The sequence below is a fragment of the Propithecus coquereli genome, unplaced genomic scaffold, assembly GCF_000956105.1.
Source record: "Propithecus coquereli isolate 6110/MARCELLA unplaced genomic scaffold, Pcoq_1.0 Scaffold209, whole genome shotgun sequence".
Classification (NCBI taxonomy): Eukaryota; Metazoa; Chordata; class Mammalia; order Primates; family Indriidae; genus Propithecus; species Propithecus coquereli.
The window spans coordinates 851,394-874,882 of record NW_012145967.1 but is presented as its reverse complement, the minus strand read 5'-3'; the positions used below and the strand labels follow the sequence as shown (position 1 = coordinate 874,882).

At 56.0% G+C, this 23,489-nt stretch overlaps 1 protein-coding gene across 1 annotated transcript; it reads right to left on the bottom strand.

Moving 5' to 3' along the window:
- Nucleotides 1-1,145: 1,145 nt before the first annotated feature.
- On the bottom strand, nucleotides 1,146-22,104 carry ADAMTS15 (ADAM metallopeptidase with thrombospondin type 1 motif, 15). The gene is made up of 8 exons (XM_012644288.1): nucleotides 21,148-22,104; nucleotides 11,711-11,843; nucleotides 11,032-11,199; nucleotides 10,514-10,797; nucleotides 5,178-5,355; nucleotides 4,024-4,205; nucleotides 3,744-3,919; nucleotides 1,146-2,102 (listed from the first exon to the last, which is right to left on the bottom strand). The coding sequence occupies exons 1-8, from the start codon at nucleotides 22,102-22,104 to the stop codon at nucleotides 1,328-1,330; spliced, it is 2,853 nt and encodes a 950-aa protein (XP_012499742.1). The 3' UTR covers nucleotides 1,146-1,327.
- Between the last annotated feature and the right edge of the window lie 1,385 nt (nucleotides 22,105-23,489).

Sequence of the window (23,489 nt, the reverse complement as noted above, 5' to 3'; positions counted from 1 at the left end):
TCCAGGCTGTGCGAACAGGAAGCCATGCTCACACTTCTCTCTGTGGCGGAGCAGCAGCTCAGGCTATGAAGATGACAGCTGGGTGTGGTGAAAGGATCAGGGTGCTACTGTCCCAGGGAAGGGACTGGGTTGGGTTCCCAGAGAGAATAATCTGAGGTAGCAAACAGTGAACCCCATCTCCAAGGCCTGGGGAGGATGCCACGTGACGTGCCTGAAACAGACCGCAGTGGCTGTGGGGATGGAGCCGCATTTGCAGGCACGTGGGCGTCCAGCACCTGGCCCTCCAGGGCACATCCCCTTGCAGTGGGTACAGGACTGTGGCCACTTTGGAGGTTCTCTGCAGCAACGCAGAGTCTACAGCACCAGCCTCATGTACACGTGCCTCTCTGGAGGAAGAAATCATCAGAACCAGCACCTCCTCCTCCCTGTCCCACAGTGGCATCCCCCAAAGCCAGGCCCAGAGCTCAGCACCAACCACCCTAACCCCAGGGACGGCAGAACCCTCCAGATCTTTCCTCAAACTCCCTGCTTCCGTCGTGGAAGCCATCACCTTCTAAGCGTCAGCGTCTTTTGTAATGGCAGCTCTCTCTTAAAGAAGGTGGCTGGCTCCCTGCCAACTTTCTACCTGCAGAGCCTCGGAGGACACCTGAGTGGCTGGACGTCTTCCCACTAGTCCTAAGGCCTGGACGTGAGAGGGAGGAGAGGCTGATCCTTTGGGGAGGGTCAAGCGTAGAAGATGAGAAATCTCGGGACTCCCTGGGCTCACCAACCTCTTCCCAAACGCAGTGGCCAGGCTCCAGTGACAGCTGACCTCACTCTCCCCTCGGCTCCCACCCACCCGGCCAGTTTTCATTGCTCAGTCCGTGTCAGTCAGCAAAGAAAAGTGGGCTAAAAGCACCGTGAAAACCCTGCCTTGTTCAGAGATGGCTCAGAGCTCCCGGGGCTGCCCAAGGGTGCCGAGCTGCTGGGCCATGGCTCTTCCAGCAGCCTGTGCATCCCGGAGGGGTCCCTGAAGTACTGCCTGGGAGGCGCCCATCTCCAGGTCCCTCGGAAACTGGGCCTCAGCACCTTCTGCCAGCACCTGCACCTCTCTCCCCGCAACTGGGCCCCGAGGAGCGGGCCTGAGGTAGACTGTGCGGCGGTTAGCTCCCCTGGCCAGTCCAGGAGGACGAGGGAACCTCTCACCCAAGCCCACGGTCCTTGTCCCTGGATGTGGGTGACGTCGTGGCGTGAGCCCCTGGCCACCATCCTCTGCCCACTGCTCCAGCTGGCCAGAACCAGCACACCAGTGGGGCAGAGAGTGAGGGGGAGAAGGGGGCAACCCCGCTCAGCATGGTCTCAAGATGCAGAAGTCTAGTTCCTGGGGCTTGCGGCGCAGGTTGCACTGGTCCCGGGCCAGCAGCCGGCCTCCGTGGCCCATACACTTGAGCGGACGCCTCTTAAATCCCCGGCCGCAGCTCTTGGAGCAGTGCGACCAGGCACCGAGCTCCCAGGTCGGGCAGGGCTCCCCACAGGCCCGCGTCTCCACTGGCCGGTGGGCTGCCTCACAGGCAGAGGCCACACGCTGCCCGGGGGAGCCCCGACAGTCCACCGCCCGCCGCTGCAGGCCACTGCCACAGCTCACAGAGCAGGGCCCCCAGCTGCCTGCCACCCAGCGCGCTGGGGGTCTGTCATCCGGCTGCTCCACCTGGTTGGAAAGACTGAGGACGCTGTTGTGCAGCACAGACGGGCCCCGGGGGTCCTTGGGGTGGGAGGGCTTGTCCTCCTGAGGCTCTTTGGGCAGGTAGAAGGAGTAGCGGACCCGGGGTGGCGTCATCTTCCCCACGGAGAGGACCTCCACGGTCAGGGGCTCCAGGATGGGCCGGGAAGCCTGCAGGCTCTCCACCGCCGTGCCCGTGCCGCTGTACCGCAGCAGGCTGCCCTTCACCACCAGGTCCCGCTCCACCGCCGACACCACGAAGTGCCCGTTGAGCAGGTACTTGCCTTGGCTGTTCTTCAGGGCCAGGTAGTTGTCATCCCCAATCAGCCCCTTGTAGCCGCGCTGGCGGATGTCGATGCTCGAGGCGCCCACAGGGATGGCCACCACGAAGTTGTAGCCGTGCCTGGGGTCAGAAAGGGGGATTGTACGTCAAACAGAAGCGTGGACGTAGGACCTCACGCTCCAGGATCTTTTTTCGTCAGTAAATTTATCTTTTGGTGAATTCTAGCATGGGAGTAAAAGCACAGGGTTTGGAGTCAGGGAGATTCCTGCTCCTTGCGTAGCGGCTGGTCTCAGGTCACGTGGCTTTTCCAAGCCTCCGTTTCCTCACCTGTCATGTGCAGGTCGTAATCACACATTGGATTGTAATTGGATTAAATAAGCCACAGCACATAAGCATGTAGCACAGTGCCTGGCACACGGCGAGGACCTAACAGACAGCAGCCATGGAAGGGGGAGGAAAGGAAGGAAATCATTCTCTGGTCCCCAAGCCCAAGGCCGGGAGCTTGGTGCAGTGGAAGCGCACGGCCCTGGAGGCAGGGATGGAGCTCAGCCCCGGTTCAGATACCAATTCCCTGGTGACTGTAAGCAACTCAGTGTCTGTGGGTTCCAGTGTCCTCGTCTGTACCACGAGTGGGTTAAGCTAGATGACTTCTAAGGTTCCTGCCAGCTCCAATAGCCTGTGCAAGGAACATGTGCCCCTCACAGTGAAGCAAGTCTGGGGCGTGTGCCTTTCACTCCCCGGGTCCTCCCCACTGCAGGTCCCTGTGAAGGGCAGCCTGGAACGCCAGCTGTCTACAGCACCTGAGCTCCCGGAGAAGGGGCTGGGTGTCCTCCCTGTGTGTCACCCACCTAGCGCCTCCACAGAGATGTCGTATCCAGGGGGACAGTCAAGGCTCCAGGACAGACATCTTGGCCTTCCCATAGTCAGCACCTGGACTCCCAAGTTTTCGGGGCCAACCTCCAACTGGGACCTCAGGTGTCCTGCCTGCCCCCACTTCTACCAGAACTTGGGTCAGGACTTTCCAAGGGGAATGTCTTGACCTCAGAAAGCCAAGCCAGGAGCCTCAGACTCTGGAGCTTGGGCTACAAGAGCCCAGGGACATCTCCCAGCAAGTGGAGGCTCTTTCAGTCCCAGCCTCTCACCCGCTGTCCTTGGCAATTGATTGTCATCTCACCTCAGTGCCATCCGCAAGGGCAGGGCCTCGGGCCCAGGGAGAGGGTGGCAGCTGTCAGGTTCAGCCTTATCATCATCATGATGGACAGGTACTAAGCATTTATTATGCACCCGGTACTATGTGAACCATTTTAGTTGGACCAATTCCCCTACTCCTGTCAAGAGCACATGTGAAATATCTTAGTATTATACCCACTTTACAAGTGAGGACTCCAGAAGTCTAGAGACTGAGCCACTTGCCCAAGCCCGAGCAGAACATGGGGAACAAAGCTCTGAATGCCAGTCAGTCTTACTCTAGGATGCTAGAGAGACCCTAAAGACTCTGCCATCTCCCTGAATATCATCTGCTAGGTGGGTCCCAGTCGAGCATTCGCCTTTGCATTCATGTTAGTTTGCTGAATGAAGAAACGAGTGAGTGAGTGAGAGAGTGAACATCAGCCCTAGAAGGTATGAGTGGCGTCCGCAGCAAGGGGCCTGGCCAGGATCTGATATTCACCCCCTATAACCCGAGCTTCCAATGCCCAGGGGGAACTCCACTCACCCCCTCCCGCCCGCTCCCTGGCGGTGCCCTCCAGGACCCAGACTCACATGGGCTTGGTGAAGACTCCGGTCACCTTCTTGCAGCTCTTGTTGTCTCCGCCGCACACCCCACACTTGTCAAACCTCTTCTTGGAGCCCAAGTTGCCGTCGCAGCCAGCCTTGATGCACTTGCCTTGGACACAGACGGAGGTAGAGTCAGGAGTACACGGCGTACCGTCCACCACCTGCAGCACCCAGGGGGGAAGAGAAGGAAGAGCCGGGCCGCTCAGCCAGCAGCTCTCCCGAAGACCTGGTCCCTGTCCGGCTCTCTGGCCCCCCGTGCGCTCACCTTGGGTGCCAGCACATAGAAGTAGCCGGTGCCGTTGGCTCGGCAGATGAGCTTGCACTTGTCCCGGGGAGACACGCCTGAGTACTTGGGCACCCAGGCCACGGCGAGAGTGAGCCGATTGGTGCTGTGGTTGTAGCCATTGAAAGCCTCGCACTGCTCCTCCCGGAAGCTCTTGCCAGAGGCTGGGGAGGGAGGAAGCACGTGAAGGAGGCTAAAGGCAGTGGCTGGAGGGCTGCAAAGGAGAGCCTCCCTCCCAGGGGCCCTGCCTGCCAGTCTCGGAACAGCCCTCTGCACCCTCGGTGGTTTGATGCTCCTCTGCGAAGCTATGACCTGCCCATCTCCAAGGACGAAAGCAGGCTGGAACCAAAGCATGCAGGGCACCGACGCATCCCTCGAGCAGTACGCTACCTCCTCAGTGACCTAGCCTGCAACTCCCTCCAGGGCAGGTTTCCTAAACATTTTTTGTGCTATGGAATCTTTCAGTGGTCTATTGAGACTATTTTCAGACTAATGTTATTAAATGCATAAAATAAATTATATTTACAAAGCACATCAATTCTATTGATATGCAACTATCAATGTATTTTGAAACAAAACCGTGATACATGTGTTTCTTTATTAATGCATTAAATGACAAGATTCAATAATGAATCTAATAACTACTCTAATTTTGAAGTAGGGATGAGCATAAATGGCATTTTGAGAATTCTGCAACAACTGAAATGTCATATGAAAATATCCACAATTCCTATTGGTGACAAAGTCACAGGTACTCCTACCACTATTGTAGTTTGTTGCCTAACTAAAGAAAATACTAAATTTTAGATGGAAAGGTTAGTAAAAAGAAAGATGTAGTTTTTTTCCCACCAAGTGTCCTTGTCAGGACTCAGCTAAGAGGACTTATAGGGTCTCGCTCCCTTGAGCCTTTTAGTCTCCAAATCTGTGCCCCCAGAAGGACACACCCTTGCCAAAGGTGAGCGGATGCAGGAATGGTCCCGAGAGGAATGTGCACCTCTCCACTCCTAGGCTTTGTCTTGGCGGTTGGAATCTCGACTAGTCCTTTTGTGGCCGTGAATTACCCAGAGTTATTGGGGGGGGTTGGCTCCAGCCTTGTCTGCCCTGGGCCCAGGCCACTGCTGCCGTCCACTCCTCACCTGAGCTGGGGCAGGGCTCCAGGTTGCAGGATCGGTATTTCACCCTCACTCCCTCGCAGTACTTGCCCCCGTTGGCAGGGGTGGGGTTGCTGCACTGCCTCCGGGCCAGCTGCACGCCCCCACCACAGGTGCGCGAACAGGGCCCGTAGGCCTCCCACTTGGCCCAGGAGCCGTCCACCTGTGAGGAAGAGCCTGTTATACTCCTCATGCCCAGCCCCTTAGCTGGTAGAAGAGCCGCACTGGTACAGCCTCCAAGCTCCCAGCCCACCCCACCTGAATCAATTCACTTTGTACCGCAAGGGAAAAATGATACGCAAATCGTCCGTGTGCACAGAGCCCGCACTGCAACGGATTAATTAGCAAATACCACCTGCTCCTTGGCACAAACGAGGCCACTCAAAAGAGAGAGGCCTCTTGGGTGGTGGAGTGAGGCACACAAGTTTCGCGCTGGCCTCTGCCCTCACCACACCAAGCGCAAGGCTTGAGCAGGTGGGGCATCGCCTGGGATCGCAGGCGATACTCAGGTCTGAGGTGATGGGTGACAGGAATGATGTAACGTGCAGGAAAAGTCCTAGCGCCATGTACCCCGCGCAGGGGTTCAAAGGGCGCCCATATCTACCGTCAGTTCGTTCACAGGAGTCTCAGCCCCCGGCCTCGCCTGTAAACAATGTCACCTGAGATACCTGAATATTTTTATTTGTGAATGTTCTATAATTCAGACTTTATACCAGACCAAACTGACCTTAACCCCAATCAGGAGCTGCATTTGAGAAAGTGTCACTATAACCCATTCTACTGTTTAAGAGGAGACACAGGCAAGACACTACTAAGCAATTCTAAAAGTCTGTCTATTTGCCTTTGGGGTGAATTATGCAGTGGGTTTTTGTTTTTTTAGTTTCTTTAAGAGGATAGCGAGGGGATAGAAAATTTGCAGTCATCATTATGTTTTTCTTAGATGACAGTAAAATGATTTTTGCCCCCTGAACACACATCGGTTGGGCACTAGAGGAAGAGCCCAGCTGTAAAGGCCTGGGGTAAACCCTGTGTCACGGATCACCCCTGACGTGACGAACACGGCGCTAACCGAGAACTGGCCGCATGGGGTGAGACTGCTTTGACTTCTGTCCGTGTTCGGCATGTCTGTTCCATCTGTCCTCCCGTCCGTTCGTTCCTGCTTCATCGGGCCGACATGCCTCTTCGATGCATAAAAACAAAATCCACTTTCCCTTCGCCCTGCTTTCTCCTCAAACCGAGGTCCCACCTCACTCCATCCTCTCCCTCCCTGAGTCGCCCACATTTGCTCCTTCCACGTCCTCACTCCTCAGGGCCTTGCACTGCGGTGCTGTCCCCATCGTGCCACAGGAGCCGCCCTCTCGAAAGGCAGCGGCGGCCCTCTGAGGCCTGAGGGGTCCGAGCAGAGGCCTCGTTCTCTCCAATCCTTCGGTACTTAACGCTGCTCCTGCGCTTCCGAGACAATGCTACTTGTTTTCTACCTGGAGTCATTTCTTCCCACCCACTCGTAGGAAAGACGTTCATGTGCTCCTGCCCTGCGCCATTCATTCATTCATTCGACCAACATCTGCTGAGTCCCACCACATGCCCGACACCGCGCGCAAGTCCCTGCTCTCAGAGCAACCACATCCGACTGGGCGGACAGAAAATAAATAAATGAAAATGAGCCAGTGCACGCAGAGAGTTGGAAGGGGTTAAAAGCAGGCGGGGGCGAGGGTGGGAAGGACCTTCGCGAGGCGGGCTGCTCTGGACCGCGGGGCGGGGAGAGCTCGCTCGCACGGAGGCCCGAAGGAAGTGCGGTGCGAGCCACACGTCAGGGAAGAGCCTGGCAAGCAGAGGGAGCCGGTGCAAAGACCCTGGGGGGGGCATGCACGGAGTGTGCCAGCATCTCGGGACAGAGCGAGCCAGGCGGAGGACCAGGACACAGAGGCAGAGATGGGCCAGGCCCCCGAAGGGTTCCCAGCAGCGAAGTGGCATAAGCTCACGTCCGTTTCGAAACGATGGCTCAGGCAGCCGTGGCGGGCACAGCCTGTAAGGAGTGAGATGCCTGCCTGCAAGGAGTGAGATCGGAAGCTGGGAGGCCCGCTGGGGAGACCGCGGTAGTCCAGGGGAGGGGTGGCGGCTAGCGACAGGGCGAAAGCAGGTGCAGTGTGGAGAAGTGGCTGGATTCTGGATCCGCTTTCAACAGGGACTGCTGAGACGCCGGATGTGCGTGTGCGCGAGAAGGGTTTGGGCGCGAGCAACCGGGATGTGGCTGACAAGGCGGGTTCAGGGGAGCTGACGAGGAGCTCGGTTTTCAGATGTCGTGCTTGGGATGCACGCCAGGTGTCCGGCAGAGACATCGTGTTCACCTGCACACACCACTCTGTAGTTCGGGAGAGAGGCGAGGGCTGCAGGTGCGAAGGTGGGAGTCTTCAAGCTCCAACGGGCACTTAACCCCACAGTCTAGACGTCTCACCTGAGATGGAGCGCGGGGCGGGGAGGGGAGGGACAGAGGTGCAGCGCCCCAGCCGCTGCACAGCGAGAGCACGAGGCAGAGCGGGCCAGTGTCGCGGGCAGTGGGCCTGGGCTCCAGGACAGAGAGCCACGGCGGCCTCAAATGCTGCTAGCAGGTCGGGCAAGGTGAGGAAAGGGAACAGTCACCGACCTTAGCGACGTGGGGCCATTTGGTGGCCTTCATGAGTGTGATTTTGGAGGAACAGGGGGAGTGGAAGCCTGACAGGGACGGCTCCAGGAGGGCGAGGGCTGGGGACAGCAAGCTGCCGCAGCTCTTGCAGAGAGCGCTGCCGTGGGGGCAGCCAGAGAGACAGACCCGAAACTGCGGGGAAGTAGGATCAGGAGAAGTGCCGTGTGAGACGGGAGAAACGACAGCAGCTGTGCGCCCGATAGGCACGCGGTGACTCGAGGCAGGAGAAACTGGCACGGCAGGAGAGAGCTGACAAGTGACGTCCTGGAACAGGCGAGAGGTCGCCAAGGGGCAGAGTTCTAGCGCAGAGCCCACCGCACGGCCTGGGACCCGAGCGCGGGCGATTCGCCCGCTGTGAAGGGGGCGCGTGGGGAAGGTGGGCACAGCGGAGGTCGGACGGCGGAGGTAGTGGGGGAGCTGGCGGGGTTCTCTTCTGATGACCTGGTCGCTTCTTGTCCCTTAGCGAAATGGTAGAAAGGTCCCCAGCAGGAGCTGGACACGCAGAGGAGTGCGCTGGTCAGGGAGGAGAGAGGGGAAGCGCGGACCAGTGGTTTGGGAGGCCGGGAGAGCGCGTGGGTCAGGGAAACGAAACATGAGCTCCCGGCAGCATCACGGCCGCCTAAGTGTCCAGCTCACAAATTCAAACTGAGCCCAGTGAGCACAACTGCCGATTCCCTCCACCACGCCCTCCTGTGCAGGTACGAGCGGGTGAGTGAGTTGGACTCAAGCCAGGTGGCGGCTTGTCCAAGTGAGCAAGACGCAGAGAGACAGGGGCAAGTGAGTCAGGAGTGCGTGCGAGGGGTGGTCTTAACAAAGGACTGTGGGGTCTCAGCTCACTCGGGAGGAGGCGAGGGCCTGCAAAGAGCGAGAGATACGGGGAGATGGTTACATCGATGGATTGTGGGCCCAGAGGGGACAGAAGAACTGTTGGATCCAGAACCTAGAAGGAGTGGGCCAGGAAGGTAGGGCCTTGGTGGTCAGGGTGAGACCTTTGGAACTGAGAGCCCTGGGGGCTGCGGTGATTTGTAAGATCAGCTTTGTGATTTGACCTGGCCAATCAGGGCAGTGTCCACTGTGAAGGGCCGAGTTTCAGTTAAAACAAGGTGCTGAAGGGACTGTTCAGAAAAGAGGTCGAAGACATAGCGGGCTTTGCTGATGATGGGCTGAGAATTCCGGAAAGTGTGTGGAAAGACGGTGCCCCTCAGACCACATTTCCTACACCCGACATCCTCTCAACTAGTCTCTGCTTCCTCCAGCCTCGTCTTCCCAAGAGGAGGAGCCGGCTGGGAGCCACCTGTCCCCAGGCCTTCCCTGGGCAAACCTGCAGCCCAGCAGGCCAGGTGCTGTGGTCTGGCCCCCAACTGCCTTCCCAAAGATGTTTCCCGCAAAGTCCGCATCCACCCAGCCCTCCAGCTCGTGGGGACCCACCCAGGACCTCCCCGCCTCGCTCCGTCTCTGCCGTGGAGATCCAGCTCCTCCCTCGGGCTCTCTTCACACCCAACCTGCTCCTCAGCATTTTCGCAGTCCCCCCGAATCGTCACTCATGTCTCAGCCCATTCACCTGTGACATGCTCCCGTGCTCCGTCCTAGCACACGACACACCTCTGTGCCTTGCGTGACAGTTACATCTTAGCCCCCCCTGCACTGAGGCCCTGAGGCACGGCCTGTGCTTACTTCTGCTTCTGACCACCACAGTGTCCTACACAGTCCCTGAACACAGGGGTTGTTGCCTAGTCAGTGGTTGAAGGTTTAATTAAATATACATTCCCAGAACACAGGAAAAGATTTGAAATAATTCTGCACCACGCCCATCTCAAGGCAATTGATGAGGTGATTGGTGAATGCTTTTTTACAATATCACCTCTGTGCACATAAAACTCTGAACCAAGTCCTCCCCAGGCTGGGGACAGCGGAGGGGAAGGGCCAGTCACCTCCAGGATCAAGGAGGAGGAAAGACTTCTCATGCCCACCTGGAAAAGTATAAATGCCTGTACTAACCCAAAACAAGCCCTGAAGAATATGAAGTTTTTAATCTATTCAGCTCTGAATTTGTTCTTGTTTAATTGCTATTCCTATGTATCAGAGGGGAAAAAGTTTTGTTCAATTATGTTTCAACGAACAAAAACAACAAAGAAACTGGAGCCTGGTTCAGCACGTGGCAAGTTGCAGAAGCCTGCCCCGGTCGCGCTGCGTTTCAGGCTGAGCCCTGTTCACCTGTGTGGCCCCCAGCGCCCCAGTGGGACGTGCTTGGAGAGGTTGCGAAGGGAAGACAGGAAGGGGCCAGGGGCAAGCCGCTCCTGACGTCAGATGTTCAGCTGTGGGACCAGAGCTCATCTCCAGGCAGGACAAGGCACAGAGCTTGGGGCTGAGACCCCATCTCCTGTGAAGGCTGTTCCCATGTGTCTAAGGCCTCACCAAGTTCTCTGACCTGCCACAGCTTTGCTCTCCAGTCTCAAGAGTACAGAAGGGGACAGGACCATAGACAGGGCAATGGAGTCACAGCACAGCAGTGCAGTACAGTGATGGTCATGCAGCCAGCCTGTGATGGGCGCCTCCCAGTGGAGGCCAGGGGCAGGAGAGGCCCCAGGTCCACAGCCTGCCCCAGCAGCCCCACACGCTGGCTCCGGCCCCCACTCACCCTGTACTTGTTGAGGTTGTGTCTCTCCACGCAGGCCCCCTTGAGGCAGAACTTGCCCTCGCCACAGCTGGTGCCGTCCGCCCAGGGGAAGTGGCGGGTCTGGCACACCATCTGGCCCTTGGCCTTGCCGGTGCACCACAGCTTGGTGCAGTACTGCATGTAAGGACAGGGCTTGGAGCCCACGCCAAAGGCCAGCTCACACTGCTGGCTCAGGGTGTAGCTGGTGCCTGGCAGGTCCTCGGGCAGGGAGATGGGCTTGCTGGGCTGGTCCAGGAGGCAGTCACCTGCAGAGAGCCACGGACATTCGTTAGGATGGGCTGTGGGAGATGAGGTTTGCCACCAGAACCTAAGTGGCAGAGAGAGAACGGACCAAGGGGCAAGTAGAATAGACTCATGTCAGAGTCCAACTCCTAGGGCTTCTGCCCACCTTAGGTACAGAGGACAGGCTGCACCTGCACCAGTGACAGCAGCGAAGCCCCTTCCCAGCCGGCTTTGCGCCCTCCACCTCCCTGGCTTACCGTGCCCACTGTCCAGGAAGTCGGTGACAATGGCAGCACTGCAGGCTGACCAGGGGTTGGCACGGTCGATCTGGATGAGGGTCGGGGACATCATGTGGTTGGCTCGGAGCTTCCCAAACACCTCCTCACACACCTTCACGTTGTCGTGGGGCATGTTGAAGACGTGGCCTGTGGGACAAGGCAAGAGCGCTCAGCGGGCAGGTGCCGGGGCTGTGCAGAGAAGGCCGCGGGGCGGGGTGGATGTTGAGGGAAGAACAGGGGACGCTCGAGAGCCTGTGTCCACGGTCTTCAGGCTGGGGTCATTTCCACCTATTGACAGACTGCTTTGCAAATGTCCTCAAGGTCATGTTCTTGTGGTTTCTGTCCCCTCCATCAGGCTGTGGGCTCCATGGGGACAGGGTGGGTCTCCTTGTCACTGACATATTCTCCCCATGGTGCCTAAGTGATGAGCCACTCTGCAGAGGTGCTCAGATCACATCACTGACCAACTGGGCTAGAAAAAACGAAACAAAGCCACCGCCAAGGCAGACTCGGGCCCTAAGAAAGGACCCCTGAGGCTTCAGAGCATGAGGGAGCAAAGACACACATCCTCCCACCCTCCAGAGCACCCCGTGCAAACCCAGAGGGGTCCCAGAGGGCAGCCTTGCTCCCTCTGCCCAAGAGCGCGCTGCAGCCTTACCCAGCTCATGGGCGGTGGTGAAGGCTGACGGGAGCCCATCATCCTCGATGACAGAGCAGCTTCTCTTGGGGTCACACATGGTGCCCACGTCAGCCATGCCCAGTGTGTCACACGTGGTGGCTCCACACAGGTCCTGCCGGGTGGGGGACAAGCAGAAGCCAGCCCAAAGTTAGAGACAGTGATAGAGGGACCTGAAGGGAAGAAAGGGCATCCGAGGACATTGCAGTCCATCCCATCCTCACCGGGCCCAGCACCGCCAGCCCCGCCCTTTTTCCCAGGGGGTTGTGGGGCATTCACGGAACCAACCGGGCTGAGGGAGGAGGCCCCAGGAAGAAAGTTCTGTGGCTCGCTGAGAAGTTTCTGCCCAAATCCTACCCAGGGCATTCCTCTGGGAGGAAATTAGGAGGTATGAAATTAAACTACAAGGGCCACTGCTTTATATAGAGACAGCCTTCCAGACCAGAAAAATGGTCTGGTCACAGCTCCCGGAGGCAGGTGGAGCTGGAAGGAAACCGCATTCCTCATCCAGCTCCCAGCAACCTCGGTCCTTGCTGGGACGCCCTCAGGACAACCACGAATTAAGTTGAGATTCTCAGCCAAAGAGTCACTGGCCGAAGAACCACCCCTGCCAGAGATTTGGCTTCCTCGGGCTGCGAGGAAGCAGAGTGAGGAGGACACGAGCCATCTGGACACAGCCCAGCTGGCTACAGAAGCTCCAAGGGACACAGGCTCACAGGCTGCTGGGAAGGACAGACGAGTCAAGTAGATCATAACCTAAGCAGAAAAGCCCCTCGTTTTGTGCTGAAGCTTAACTTGCTGCAGAAGCAAGGGCTTTGGAGACAAACCCTGGTAGGAAGTGTCTCCAGAGGACACAGGGGGCAGAATGGGGCTTCTGGGGTGGATATCGCCAAGAACTTACTGAGCATCACAGGTCAGCAACACATCTAGATCTCTTAAGAGCTCAGGAGTTGGAAATAGAATGAGACGCTTGTGTACACCCTGCTCCCCGTGAGAAGACGTGTTGAATCGGGGCTGCTGGCACTCTCTCCATGCTCTCCCTGCCGTTAATGCCCAGGGCACGCTACAGTCTATGAGAAACTGTTACACGCGTCACCTCATCCACTCCTCGTGGCAGTCTTATGAGGCAGATATACTGTTATATCTATTTGTCAAAGGTGCAAACTGGGGCTCATGGTCATAGTTAATTATGGCCAGGATTTATTACAGGTGACACTGTGCATGCACTTTGCACACATGACCCTATTTAATCTTCATGACATCCACTGAAACAGCTATGAGTATCACCATCCATAGACTGACGCTCAGAGAGGTTCAAGTCCCAGAGCAGAAACACGCACTGAGTGTCTGCACGACTCGGACCACGGTGCTCTTTCCCCCATGTCACGGCTACTTGTCCCGCAACTGCTGAGACAGCACTCAGAAGAAAGAGCTCTGCCATTCTCCTGCGGGAGCCAAAGGGTTCACATAAACACACACACAGAGCTGTTCTCCGTTTTCTTTCTCTTTAGGGCTGCGTGTCTGCACGCGTGTGCGTGTGCACGTCTGCAGGCGTGTGCCTGTGCTGGCATGGGGCGGAGGCGGCAGCAGCTCAGCGAGTGGAGCCAGGCAGCATGGGAGGAAAAGGGACCATAGTACAGAAAATCAGCAAAATTTAATCCAAAGCACTCAGAAGTTTACCGCCTGAGCAGTCAACTTGGCTTCCCACAGTCAGGTGACAGTCACACCTCCTAATGAGTTAACAGTTATCCTAAGGGCGATCAGCCTGCACCCAAGTTCACCAGTGTCAGCAGCAGGCAGCATGCAAGCCCAGCCCTGGCTGCTGCCTGTGCCTGCCCAGGGCACTTCTCCCACTCTGGGAACCCCACAGGGGACCTTAAATGCCCTTCTCTTCCCAGTTTTCCTCCCTCCTCAAAGACTCACTTTCCCAGAAAGCTCTCCTTCCCCAGAGTTCTGAAACTTAGAAAACAACCACTGTCAAAACTTGGGAGGGGCAGCTGGCCTACCCATCAGTTTAGGGAATGTGGCTGCCGAAGACACAGCGCAGCTTGTGAACCAGGGGCCAAGACCGGGAAGTAAGGGATGAAGGCAGGGCACAGTGAGGTGGGGTGGGCCATGGAGCCCGTGTGTCCCTAGATGCTAGAGTATAGGGTCCTGGCAAAGGTGAGGTCTCTGGAAATCCTACCCTGCTGGTTGCGGCCTGCAGGGCAGCCTGTCGGGCAGGCACACGCCACCCCGCACGCTCACTGCTGGCCTGTGTAAGAGAGAGGGCACAGGAATAAGAATCGAGAAGCCTAGTTTCTGGTCCTGGCCCCGTCACTAAGTACATGTGTGACTTGGGCCAAGTCCCTTCTCTCCTCAGGGCCTCAGTTCCCCGGTCTGGGGAAGAGCCAATCCTCAGCTAAAACTGTCCAGTGCTTTAAGCCTCTGCTCCTGCCCCAGTCCCCAGGCACTCAGCCCATTCTGGCCCTGTGGGTTATAAAAGGAACCCACAGAGTGAAATATTTTAGAATGGAAAGAACCCTAGGGAAATCTTGTCTACTGCCCCAAGTCGTGTAGCTGACAGCACTCACGCGCATAAAAGGCCAGGGCACCGCGTGGAGATTCGCCGTCCTGGCCCCATCTAGAAACGGCCAGACCGGATTGAGAGCCCGGAGTGGGATCCAGAGGGCTGCTGGGACCCAGCTGCCCCGCACCCGCCACTGTGGCTGGGAAGTCCTTACAGCCAAAAGGCTCCTTCCTCTCAGGGAGGGTGGATTCTCTCGGCAGCAAAGACATGCAGCTGCAGGCCCTTCCTGGCCAGGAGCAACCTGTTCTTTCCATCAAGAAATCCCGGCTTCCCTGGATCAAACAAGAGGAACAAGGAAAGAGCTGGCAGAATTCCTGAGGGTGAGGGTGTAGCTGAGAGCAGCCGCCCTGCAGAAACCAGCGCCTTCGCTGTGGGAAGACGCAGCTGTCTGGGGCCATGGGCTCTGCCTGGACCTCTTCCCCCAGTCAGGGACTCGATGCAGAACCGCTGGGCCTTAGTGCTTTGAACGCCCACGAGAGGTTGTACAGGGGCCCAGCGGGGCCTCATCTGTGGCTTCGAATGTCTCCACCCTTCTGGAAGGAACTCGGAGGCACTCAAATTGCCTTAACCTCTTCAGCTCAGGCGCTTGTCTCCAAAAAGCAGACACTGTTCCGGTTCTTTCCTCCTAGAGGGTGTAGGCATTTCCCAGCCCAGCCCCCGCCGGCCTCACTTTTGCTGACAGTTTGCCATTTCTCTGTGTAGCTGCAGCTGCTCTTCCAGATGACCCAAGAATTATCTTGGCCAAGAACCTAACACTCCGAGACTATTCTTTTCTAATTGTCTCTTCTTATAAAATAATTTAGGATTGGGGCCACAATTTGAATAAGTAAATAAGGATAACACCTTGCAGTGGCCTGATCTGTGCTCCCCAAAGTCACTCCAAACACACCCCCACCGTGACCCCCACTAGCTGCCTTCCTTGCAGACCTCCTTCCCACACCCTCTCATTTCCCAGGCCTGTACTGCAATGCTCGATGTTTTCCAGCAATGCAGACAGAGAGGGACCCATAAAAATCAAGCACATGAATTTTTTTATGTGGCCGAAGATGTACGCGTTCTTACGTAGCCAATTTCATGCTTCCACTGAAGTCCTAGGCATGAGAGCCAGGGCCCATCTTCAGGGACGCGTGACAGCATCCAAGCATTATATGCACGGAACTTCAGAGCTGTCCTCTCGTTTTGCAGATGAGGAAACTGAGGCACAGTGAGTTGAGATTATGCACCCAAGGCCACGTGGCTGTTAAGGGAAGAATGGGATCCTGCATCCAAAGCTGTGTTCTTTAGTCGAAATCCCACCACACTAGTTAGGGAACCATAATTACTGGTGAAAACACCCTGTGCTAGTAACAATACTTCCCCTTTAACTTGTTTCCCATCTGAACCTCTGCCATGCATCACTGCATTTCCTTGCCAGCCCAAAATCCATTTCTGTTTGTAATCCCCAAGGATGGGAGGATTGCTTTGCTAGAAGAAATAAAATCTAACAACTCAGTGCCTGGGCAATGTGACTAAGGCTGCCTGGTGGAGAAGAAAAAGGTAACACGCCCTGGAAGGTTAGTTACTTCTATTAGCAGATTCGGTTTCACTGGCGTATAACTCCCTCCAGATGTACAAAATGGTATTATTGCAAGAGACTGACGTAACCAAAACAACAAAAATTACCTCAATGAGAAAGAACAGGAACCCAAAGATTGCAGGAAAACTAAACCTTCTCTGAAAATCATCACTTCAAGAGAGAGTGCCCACCAAATATAATCATATCTAACATTTATCAAGTTGCTACATGTGCCAGACGCTGTTCCAAGAGCTCTGCCTGTATTAGCCCATTTAATCCTCACAACAGCTTTCTGAGGAAAATACCATTATCAAGTACCATCTTACAGAAGAGGCCCAGAGAAGGTAAGTAACTAGCCCGGGGCCACACAGGGAGTCCGAGGTTGGACAGAGAGGAAGAAGGCAGAGTGAGGACTGAAGTCCGGGCGGTGCAGCCACGGAGCTGAGCCCTCACGCGACTCCCTACTGCTCCTGGTGCACGTCACCCCAGGAGGAAGGGACCGGGGAATCCCAAGACGGAAAGATTGGCCACCCCATAGTACCTCTCCCTAGAGCTCAAGCTAGTGCTGGTTGACACAGGGTGGAGAGGGTCCCGGGGAGAGGGAGAGGCGGGATTCGGTGCCGAGAGTGCTCTTCACGCAACGTCTGCGCCTGGCGGGCTGAGCAAGCTGCTGGCTCCTTGCCCCACACTTGCGCTGACACAGTGACCCCGTCCCTGCTGTGCACCCTGTCTGCTGACTCCAAGGTGGATTAGCGCACTCCTCTCTGGGGCCCCCTTTCTCCAGGGCAAAACCTGATGGCAAAGAGCCAAGATGAAATGCCAGAAGAACCTAAGACTACCTCTCCCAACCCTGCAGCCAGACAGCCTCGAAAGTCAGATTAACGATCCCAGGAGAGGAGGTGAACAGTCTAAGCACCCACAGCCACAGGCAGGCCTTGCACCTCCGTCTGCGCCTTCCGTCCACGATCGCTTACTGAACGGCAGCGTGCAGGGGCTGCGGGGCCCCGTGTGGGGCTCGCAAAGACGTAAAGAGGTCCCTGCCTTAAAGGAGTTTACAGATCGCTGGGACTAGCAAATGTTAGTGTCCACAGTTTCCACACAAAAACAGGAATCTGTAATCAGACAAGCGTTAAGTACACTGGTAAGAGCAATGGGACAGAATACTTTAAATTGGGGCTACCCCAAATTTAAATTCTGGCAAGGGATCTGTAGGTAATTATCCAACAACAACAAGAAACATATACTTCTGATAATAATAACTGCCACATTGGGAGCCATTTCTGAAACACGCAGTAACTTATCTTTGCAACAGCCCTTAAGTTAGGCATCATGTCATCACCATTATCCTCATTCTAAGGATGAGGAAAGTGAGTTCAAATTGCTGATTAAGTCAATGTCCATTGCTAGGAAGTTGAAGCACCCGAATTCAAACTCAGGTCTGCCTGCCTGTGTTCTTTCCACTGTGCCACATGCCTGAGTCAAGGCGTCAAGGCAAGGTGGGGTGGGGGAGATGTGAGCAACTACAGAGAGGTTCAAAGGCGAGGGAAGAGCAAGACCTAAGGAAGGAGAAAACCTCCCTTGACTTCCTGACTTAACCAGTGGTTAAAAAAATAGGCCAGGCACGGTGGCTCACACCTGTAATCCTAGAATTCTGGGAGGCCGAGGTGGGAGGATTGCTTGAGCTCAGGAGTTTAAGACCAGCCTGAGCAAGAGCAAGACCCCGCCTCTACAAAAAATAGAAAAATTAGCTGGTTATGGTGGTGCGCACCTGTAGTCCCAGCTACTTGGGAGGCTGAAGCAGAGGCTCACTTGAGTTGAGGAGTGTGAGGTTGCAGTGAGCCATGATGACACCACTGCACTCTAGCCAGGGCAACAGAGCGAGACCCTCTCAAACAAATAAATAAAAAGATTACCTCCAACCTTCCTCCCCCATCTTCCCACACTACCCTACGAGACAGGGAACAAATCATATTCCACTCCTTCCCCCCTCTCTTCCCACCTCTCCCCTCCTCCCTCCCAGAAGGAATGGGACTGCGTTTCCATTTAGTGACCAAGAATGACAAACTATTCAATATCAAACCTACCTTCGGCCTCTCTCTCCTAAAATCTTCCAAGGCCTGACTTCAAAAAAGATCCTAATGATACCATGATTCCTTTTTATTACATTGGGAGATATATGTAATATATTTATTATCACTTCATTATTAACTTCTTTTTAATCTGGACACTAAATTTCACCGTCCTATCGCAAGTGCGTTACTATCCTTTCACGTCCTTTCTGGAGGGTTCCAGAGTGCTGCTCCACGCTGCACAGCACAGAGCATCCACGTACGGAAATGGCACTGCTCAAGGCCAAAACGAGAAGATAGCAGCAAGTGAGCACGACAAGGTCAGAGCGTGAATGAAGAAAGTAAGACAGAACAGAAAGACGAAAAAGAGCCTGCCTGGAAGATCCCAAAAGAAGAAGATGAGAGTGTGGACGAAGAGAGTGAGAGGAGGAGAAGGCAACCTTCTGCTAAGGCGCCAAGCACACCTTACTGTAATTAGCTGTCGCCACGTGGGCTCCCCACACACAGTGATTCCTGGGGCCCTGAGGCCACATCTTATTAATATTTGTAGCTCCGCAGCCCAGGACAGTACCTGGAAATACTAGATGCTCGGTAAGTATTAAAATAATGTACAAATAAATGAATGAAAGCCATTCCACCACAAAGGGTTGCCCACACGGCGTGGGACCTAAAGCCCAAGCAGTCGCAGGGAGCGTGGGCCCATCGAGCCTCAGCAGTACACGTCTGGCTCCTGCCACCCAGAGCAGCAAGAAGCCAAAGGAAATTTTCTCCTCCCAGAAATAAATGAGAAAGACTCTGGCTCCAATTCTCTGCAGATTCTGGTTCCAATCCTGTGCTGACCTCACCCTGCTGTTATGAGCCTGCAGGCCAATCGCTTTGAAAAATTAGATGTGCACTCTTTCTCCGCGAACTTACTCTGAATCTTTAAGTAAACTCCCCAAATTGTCAAAATATTTGTTGTATGATCAATGTATTCTCCTTTCCAGACAGTTAAGGCTCCTGGAGACCACATCTGACTTAGTCTAGGAAGAGCAGCTGTTCGCTGGTGTGCTCATGGAACACTGTACCTTCCTCCCAGGGGAGTTCGGGAATGAGAAGTTCCTGAGACTCTCAGAATGCAGCAGGCCCTGAAGTCTGTGCTGCTGAGGAGGTGGGGAAGAGGTGTTTGCTCTAAAGCATAAAGCACGTACCTTGACGATGGACCTGCCAACACAGCCGCCCCACTCTCTGGCTTTGCCCTCTAGACGCCTAAGGGAAAGACAGCTTCTAAAAGTCACATCTCGTACATCACTGCTTCTGACCCAGTGGTCACGCATCTTGTACCCATTACGCATGGACAACATAGACCCCTGGGGGTCTAGCACACCCCACTGAGAAGCAGAAGCTGTCGCGCTGTTTGATTGCTTCTTCTTCAAAAGGCGGGATCCTTCTGGCAGCATGGCCCATGTTCCAGCAGAAGTCTTCTTCCTAGGGCTGGTTCCAAAAGCCAGCCTTAGCCACCAGGCTGCAGAGACTGAGGTCTGTAACTTTCAAGCCAGTGAATGACCTCCACAGGGGCATCCCGGATGGGGCAACAGCTGCTTTGCCCATTAAGATATCCTGTTTGTGGCCTTTGCTCTTTTTTCCAGCCCAGCAATCTGACTGCCGAGCTGGTCTGTGTGCAGAGGTCGAAGCCACCTCCTCTGCAGTCCTCCATGACTCAGGCAGTGCTCGCAGGGGCTGGGCAGTGGCAGCTCAGCAGACCTCACTTGGAAGAATGAGAGCAAGGAAATAGATTCAGGCCAAAGACCTCCCTAGAGAAACCAGGTGGTGGGAGGAGAAGAAGGCTGGGAAAGGAGGAAGTTCAACTCCAGGAAGGGACTAGCTGTGCCAAATGGGTTACTGTGGAAGACTCCAGCTCCAGCCCGTGTGCGCCAGTCCAGCTCTGAGTGGCCATGTGGAAACAGTGGAGGTTTAGAGCCCCAGAAGTAACCAGGGAGTCTCTGCCATCCCCAGAATGCTGTGGTTTTGATAATGACAAAACAAGAGCATGGCGTGGATGAAAGTCACAGCCCCTAAGATCAGAGGAAGCAGATCACTTGCACGGCCCTTTTCCTCCCAGCCTCTTGTATCTGAGAAATCTCAAAATCCAAAACCTTTACAGGGCCTGATCACTCCAATTCGAGACAGAATACAAGCAAAGACTTGAGAAAGGCAGAGCTGCTTTCCCGGTCTGGGTCCCTCTTTCTAATCCCAATACTCAGTATCTTTCTAACCCTGCAGCTGGAGTCTCGAGATGTTCTTGACTAAGCTCACATCACTTCCACCCCAGCAAGGGCAGAAGGTAGAGCCCGGCAGTCAAGTGTGGTCGTAAGAATTTCAGTGAGTTGGGAGCAGGAGGAACCTTGCCTTCTCTGCTCTGCGGTGTACATCTGGGCAAACGAGTCACGCTTGACAACATTTGGACAAACTGGAAGAAGAGATTTTCCCAACTCAGCTCCAAGTGAAACTCCACTTGCAACTCCAAGTGAAACAGACCCAGCCCCAAACAGGTGCTCTAACTAAACTGCCTGCTCGGAATGATCTGGAAGCCCCGGGACAAGGCCCAGCAGAGAAGGGAGCAGGAGAAACAGCAGTGAAGGAGGGATGTTCCCAACACTTGTCTGGCCTTTTACTGCAACCCACAAAATATCCCAATGATTCCCTCCATCCAAACCCTGGTTTTCCGAACCCAAGACAGAGTGAGGACAACATGTGACCCACAGGAAATGTAGCAGGTGCTGACCTTGGACCACATTCCCGTTCCACAGCCAGTGAAAGGAAGCCTCGCAAGAGGTGCCTGAGAGGACTTAGACGCCCCACACGACCGGGGCTGACGGTTCCCACCTCTTCAACACCATCCTCATAGCGCCTCCTATCGGCTGTGGAGACAAACTGCGGCTCCGGGGCGGCAACTTCTTGGGTTCCAGCCCCTTAGCGCCCGATCCAGGAGGCGCTGATTGGCCGCGCCAGGCCAACACCTTCGGAAAGAGCGGCGCTCCTCCAGTGGCCCCGACGCACGTGAGCCCGAGCTCCGCGGAGCCTAGGAGAGGTCTCTCCCTGGGTGCTCCAAAGTTGGAGTGGGAAAAGATCAACGAAATTTAAATTCGGGGGCACTGAGCGGCACAAAGGGGATTTGAAGCTCTAATGGTAGTGACCCTAAGAGAACGGGGCTATCTGGGTACAAAGAGGTGGCAGATCAACTCACCTGCCTGGTGAAGAGGATGGCAGTGTCCCAGTACTCAGGGTGCTTGTCACTCACTTTGTTCAGCTTCTTCTGCCAGGCGCAGAAGTTGCGCAGAGTCAGGGCCGCGTTGCCCGTGACCTTGGGCCCGGTGTCACGGTCTCCGAGAAGCAGCACCTTGACCACGACGATGTTGATGGGGTTGAGGATGCTGGGGTGGCGGTAGAGTCGCGCCGCCGTGGCCAGCAGTGTCAGCAGATAATGCTCCAAGTCCGCGCGGTGGAACTTGACCATGGACTCGTCCGCCACCACCAGCGTCTCCACGTACCGCGGGATAGACACGAAGCGCTTGGCGCGCCCGGACCTGCGCCGGCTGCGATTCTCCCCCAAGCGCGCCCGCTGCGGATTGTAGGGGTCCAGGGCCCGCAGGATGGCAGGGTTCCAGCCTGAGGCCACCCCGCAGCGAGACGTGGGGTCTCCGGAAGGCCCGCCGGGGCTACCTCGGCGCTGGAGAAGGTGCGCGCCCTGGCCGTTGCGCTGCGCCCCCGGCGCGCTCGCGTTGGGCAGCGGGCTAATGACATACTCGGCGCCTCGGTAGCCGAAGGCTCCGCGAAGCCCCCCGCACAGGCTCACAGCGACGAACGAGTCGGGCTCGGCGTTCACGTCCCCGGAGTAGAAGCAGCGTCGCAGGTCCGCAGAGCTCCCAGTGAGCCCCTGGAGGGGGCCTCCCAGATGCTCAGTGGCGAAGGCGGGCGCCAGAAACTGAGCATCCGGCGTCAGGTGTAGGTAAAAGTCCTCCTGAAATGCTGCGATCTGAAAAATGAGTCCCTGATCCCCGGAGTCCTCGGGACCCCCCCGGTAGTAGTGGCGGCCGTTGATGTCCGGGTCCAGTCGGATGGGAACGACTACCTCCCGCTCTGGCTCAGAGCCGCCAGCGGGTGGCCCGGCGAAAGCCAGGGTTAAGATGCCCAGCAGAAGCATGGCGCCGGGCCGCGCACAGCTGCGCTCTGGGAAGGGGCTTGGCCCGGCTGCCCGGCCGCGGACACGGGCTCGGTGCAGCCAGCACACCGGAACCACCAACGCTCCTGGACAGCCGGCAGCTCCCAGAGAGGAGAGCAAAGGGAGGGAGACTCCTCCGGGAGCAGTGAGCGCGCACCGGGCAGCCCGCGCCTCCTACCTGTGCCTTTGCAAGCAAAGCGCGCCCTGGGAGCTTAAGTGCAATCGCTGTCAAGTGCAAGGGCGAAAATTTGCAGCCGAGAACTAGCGGGAGGTGCCGGGCGGCTTCTCGAAACCGCAGCCACTCGCAGCGCAGCAAACCAGGCGCTGGGTGAGCCTATTAAAGGCCCCCTCCTCTTTGGACTGCCCAGTCGGCGCCCCTCCCCTCTTTCCCCTCCCAGCCTCCCAGAGCTCGCAGCCCCGAGCCTCCAGGGGCCACCCGAGAACTCGGTCCCGCCTCCAGAGCGGAGAGCCACTTGGCGGGGAGGGAGTGGCGTTGAGCTGAGGCAGGAGGCGTGGGCTGGCCAGAGAAACCAGCGCTGGAGTCTAGGTTCGCGTTTTGCCCTCTGTTATGCCCCAGTGCCTTGACACATCAGTTACTTCTGCCCCGGTGGCCAACTACCCATCCTCTGGGTCTTAGCCTTTATCTCGACGCAGCTCAGGTCAGGACTTACGAATGAGGACTCACCGCTGACCCCTCCCCAGGCCCTCCTCCTCTCTCCTGTTGCAACATTCCTGCTGTTTCTTAATCACAGCGTCCCCCTAGAAAACCCAGAATCAAGAATTCTCCCTGTAAATGTCCTATTGCCAGAAGAGCAACTTCCCAGGAAGGTGGAGAGCCCTTCTCAAACCCAGGGCTGCCTGCGCCCAGCGTCCACCCTGGGGTCATGGTGTGCTGTATGGGCTGGTGCAGACTGTTCAATTTTTAGGAATTTTGCCAGCCAGCTGTTAAATAGCCATTTTTTAAATTAAATTATATAAACTCACAATTAAACAAATTCTATTTTAAACAAAGGCAATCAATACTCAAAACCCATCTCTTCCTAAGTATTTTACTTATTGTCTATGCTCTTGAGCCACTGGAGCCACCAACCCTCTGGGACAGTGGTCAAAACCCAGAAAAGAGAGCGGAGGGAGGTGGACCATGAGGGAAGTACTAAGTGGAGTGCCGCTCTGCACCTCCGCACTCAGAGCCATTACAACTAACCCTCGAAAAAGCGATCCGATGCATCTATACCACCTGCATAGGCAAACGCTACCAATCAGGGCTTGAGGGCTGGGGGAGACGAGTCCCAGTTAAACATTTACAGGCAGGAAGGGGATGTGGAGAGCAGGTGCCGGGGCTGCAGGTGCAAGAGAAAGGGATTGTC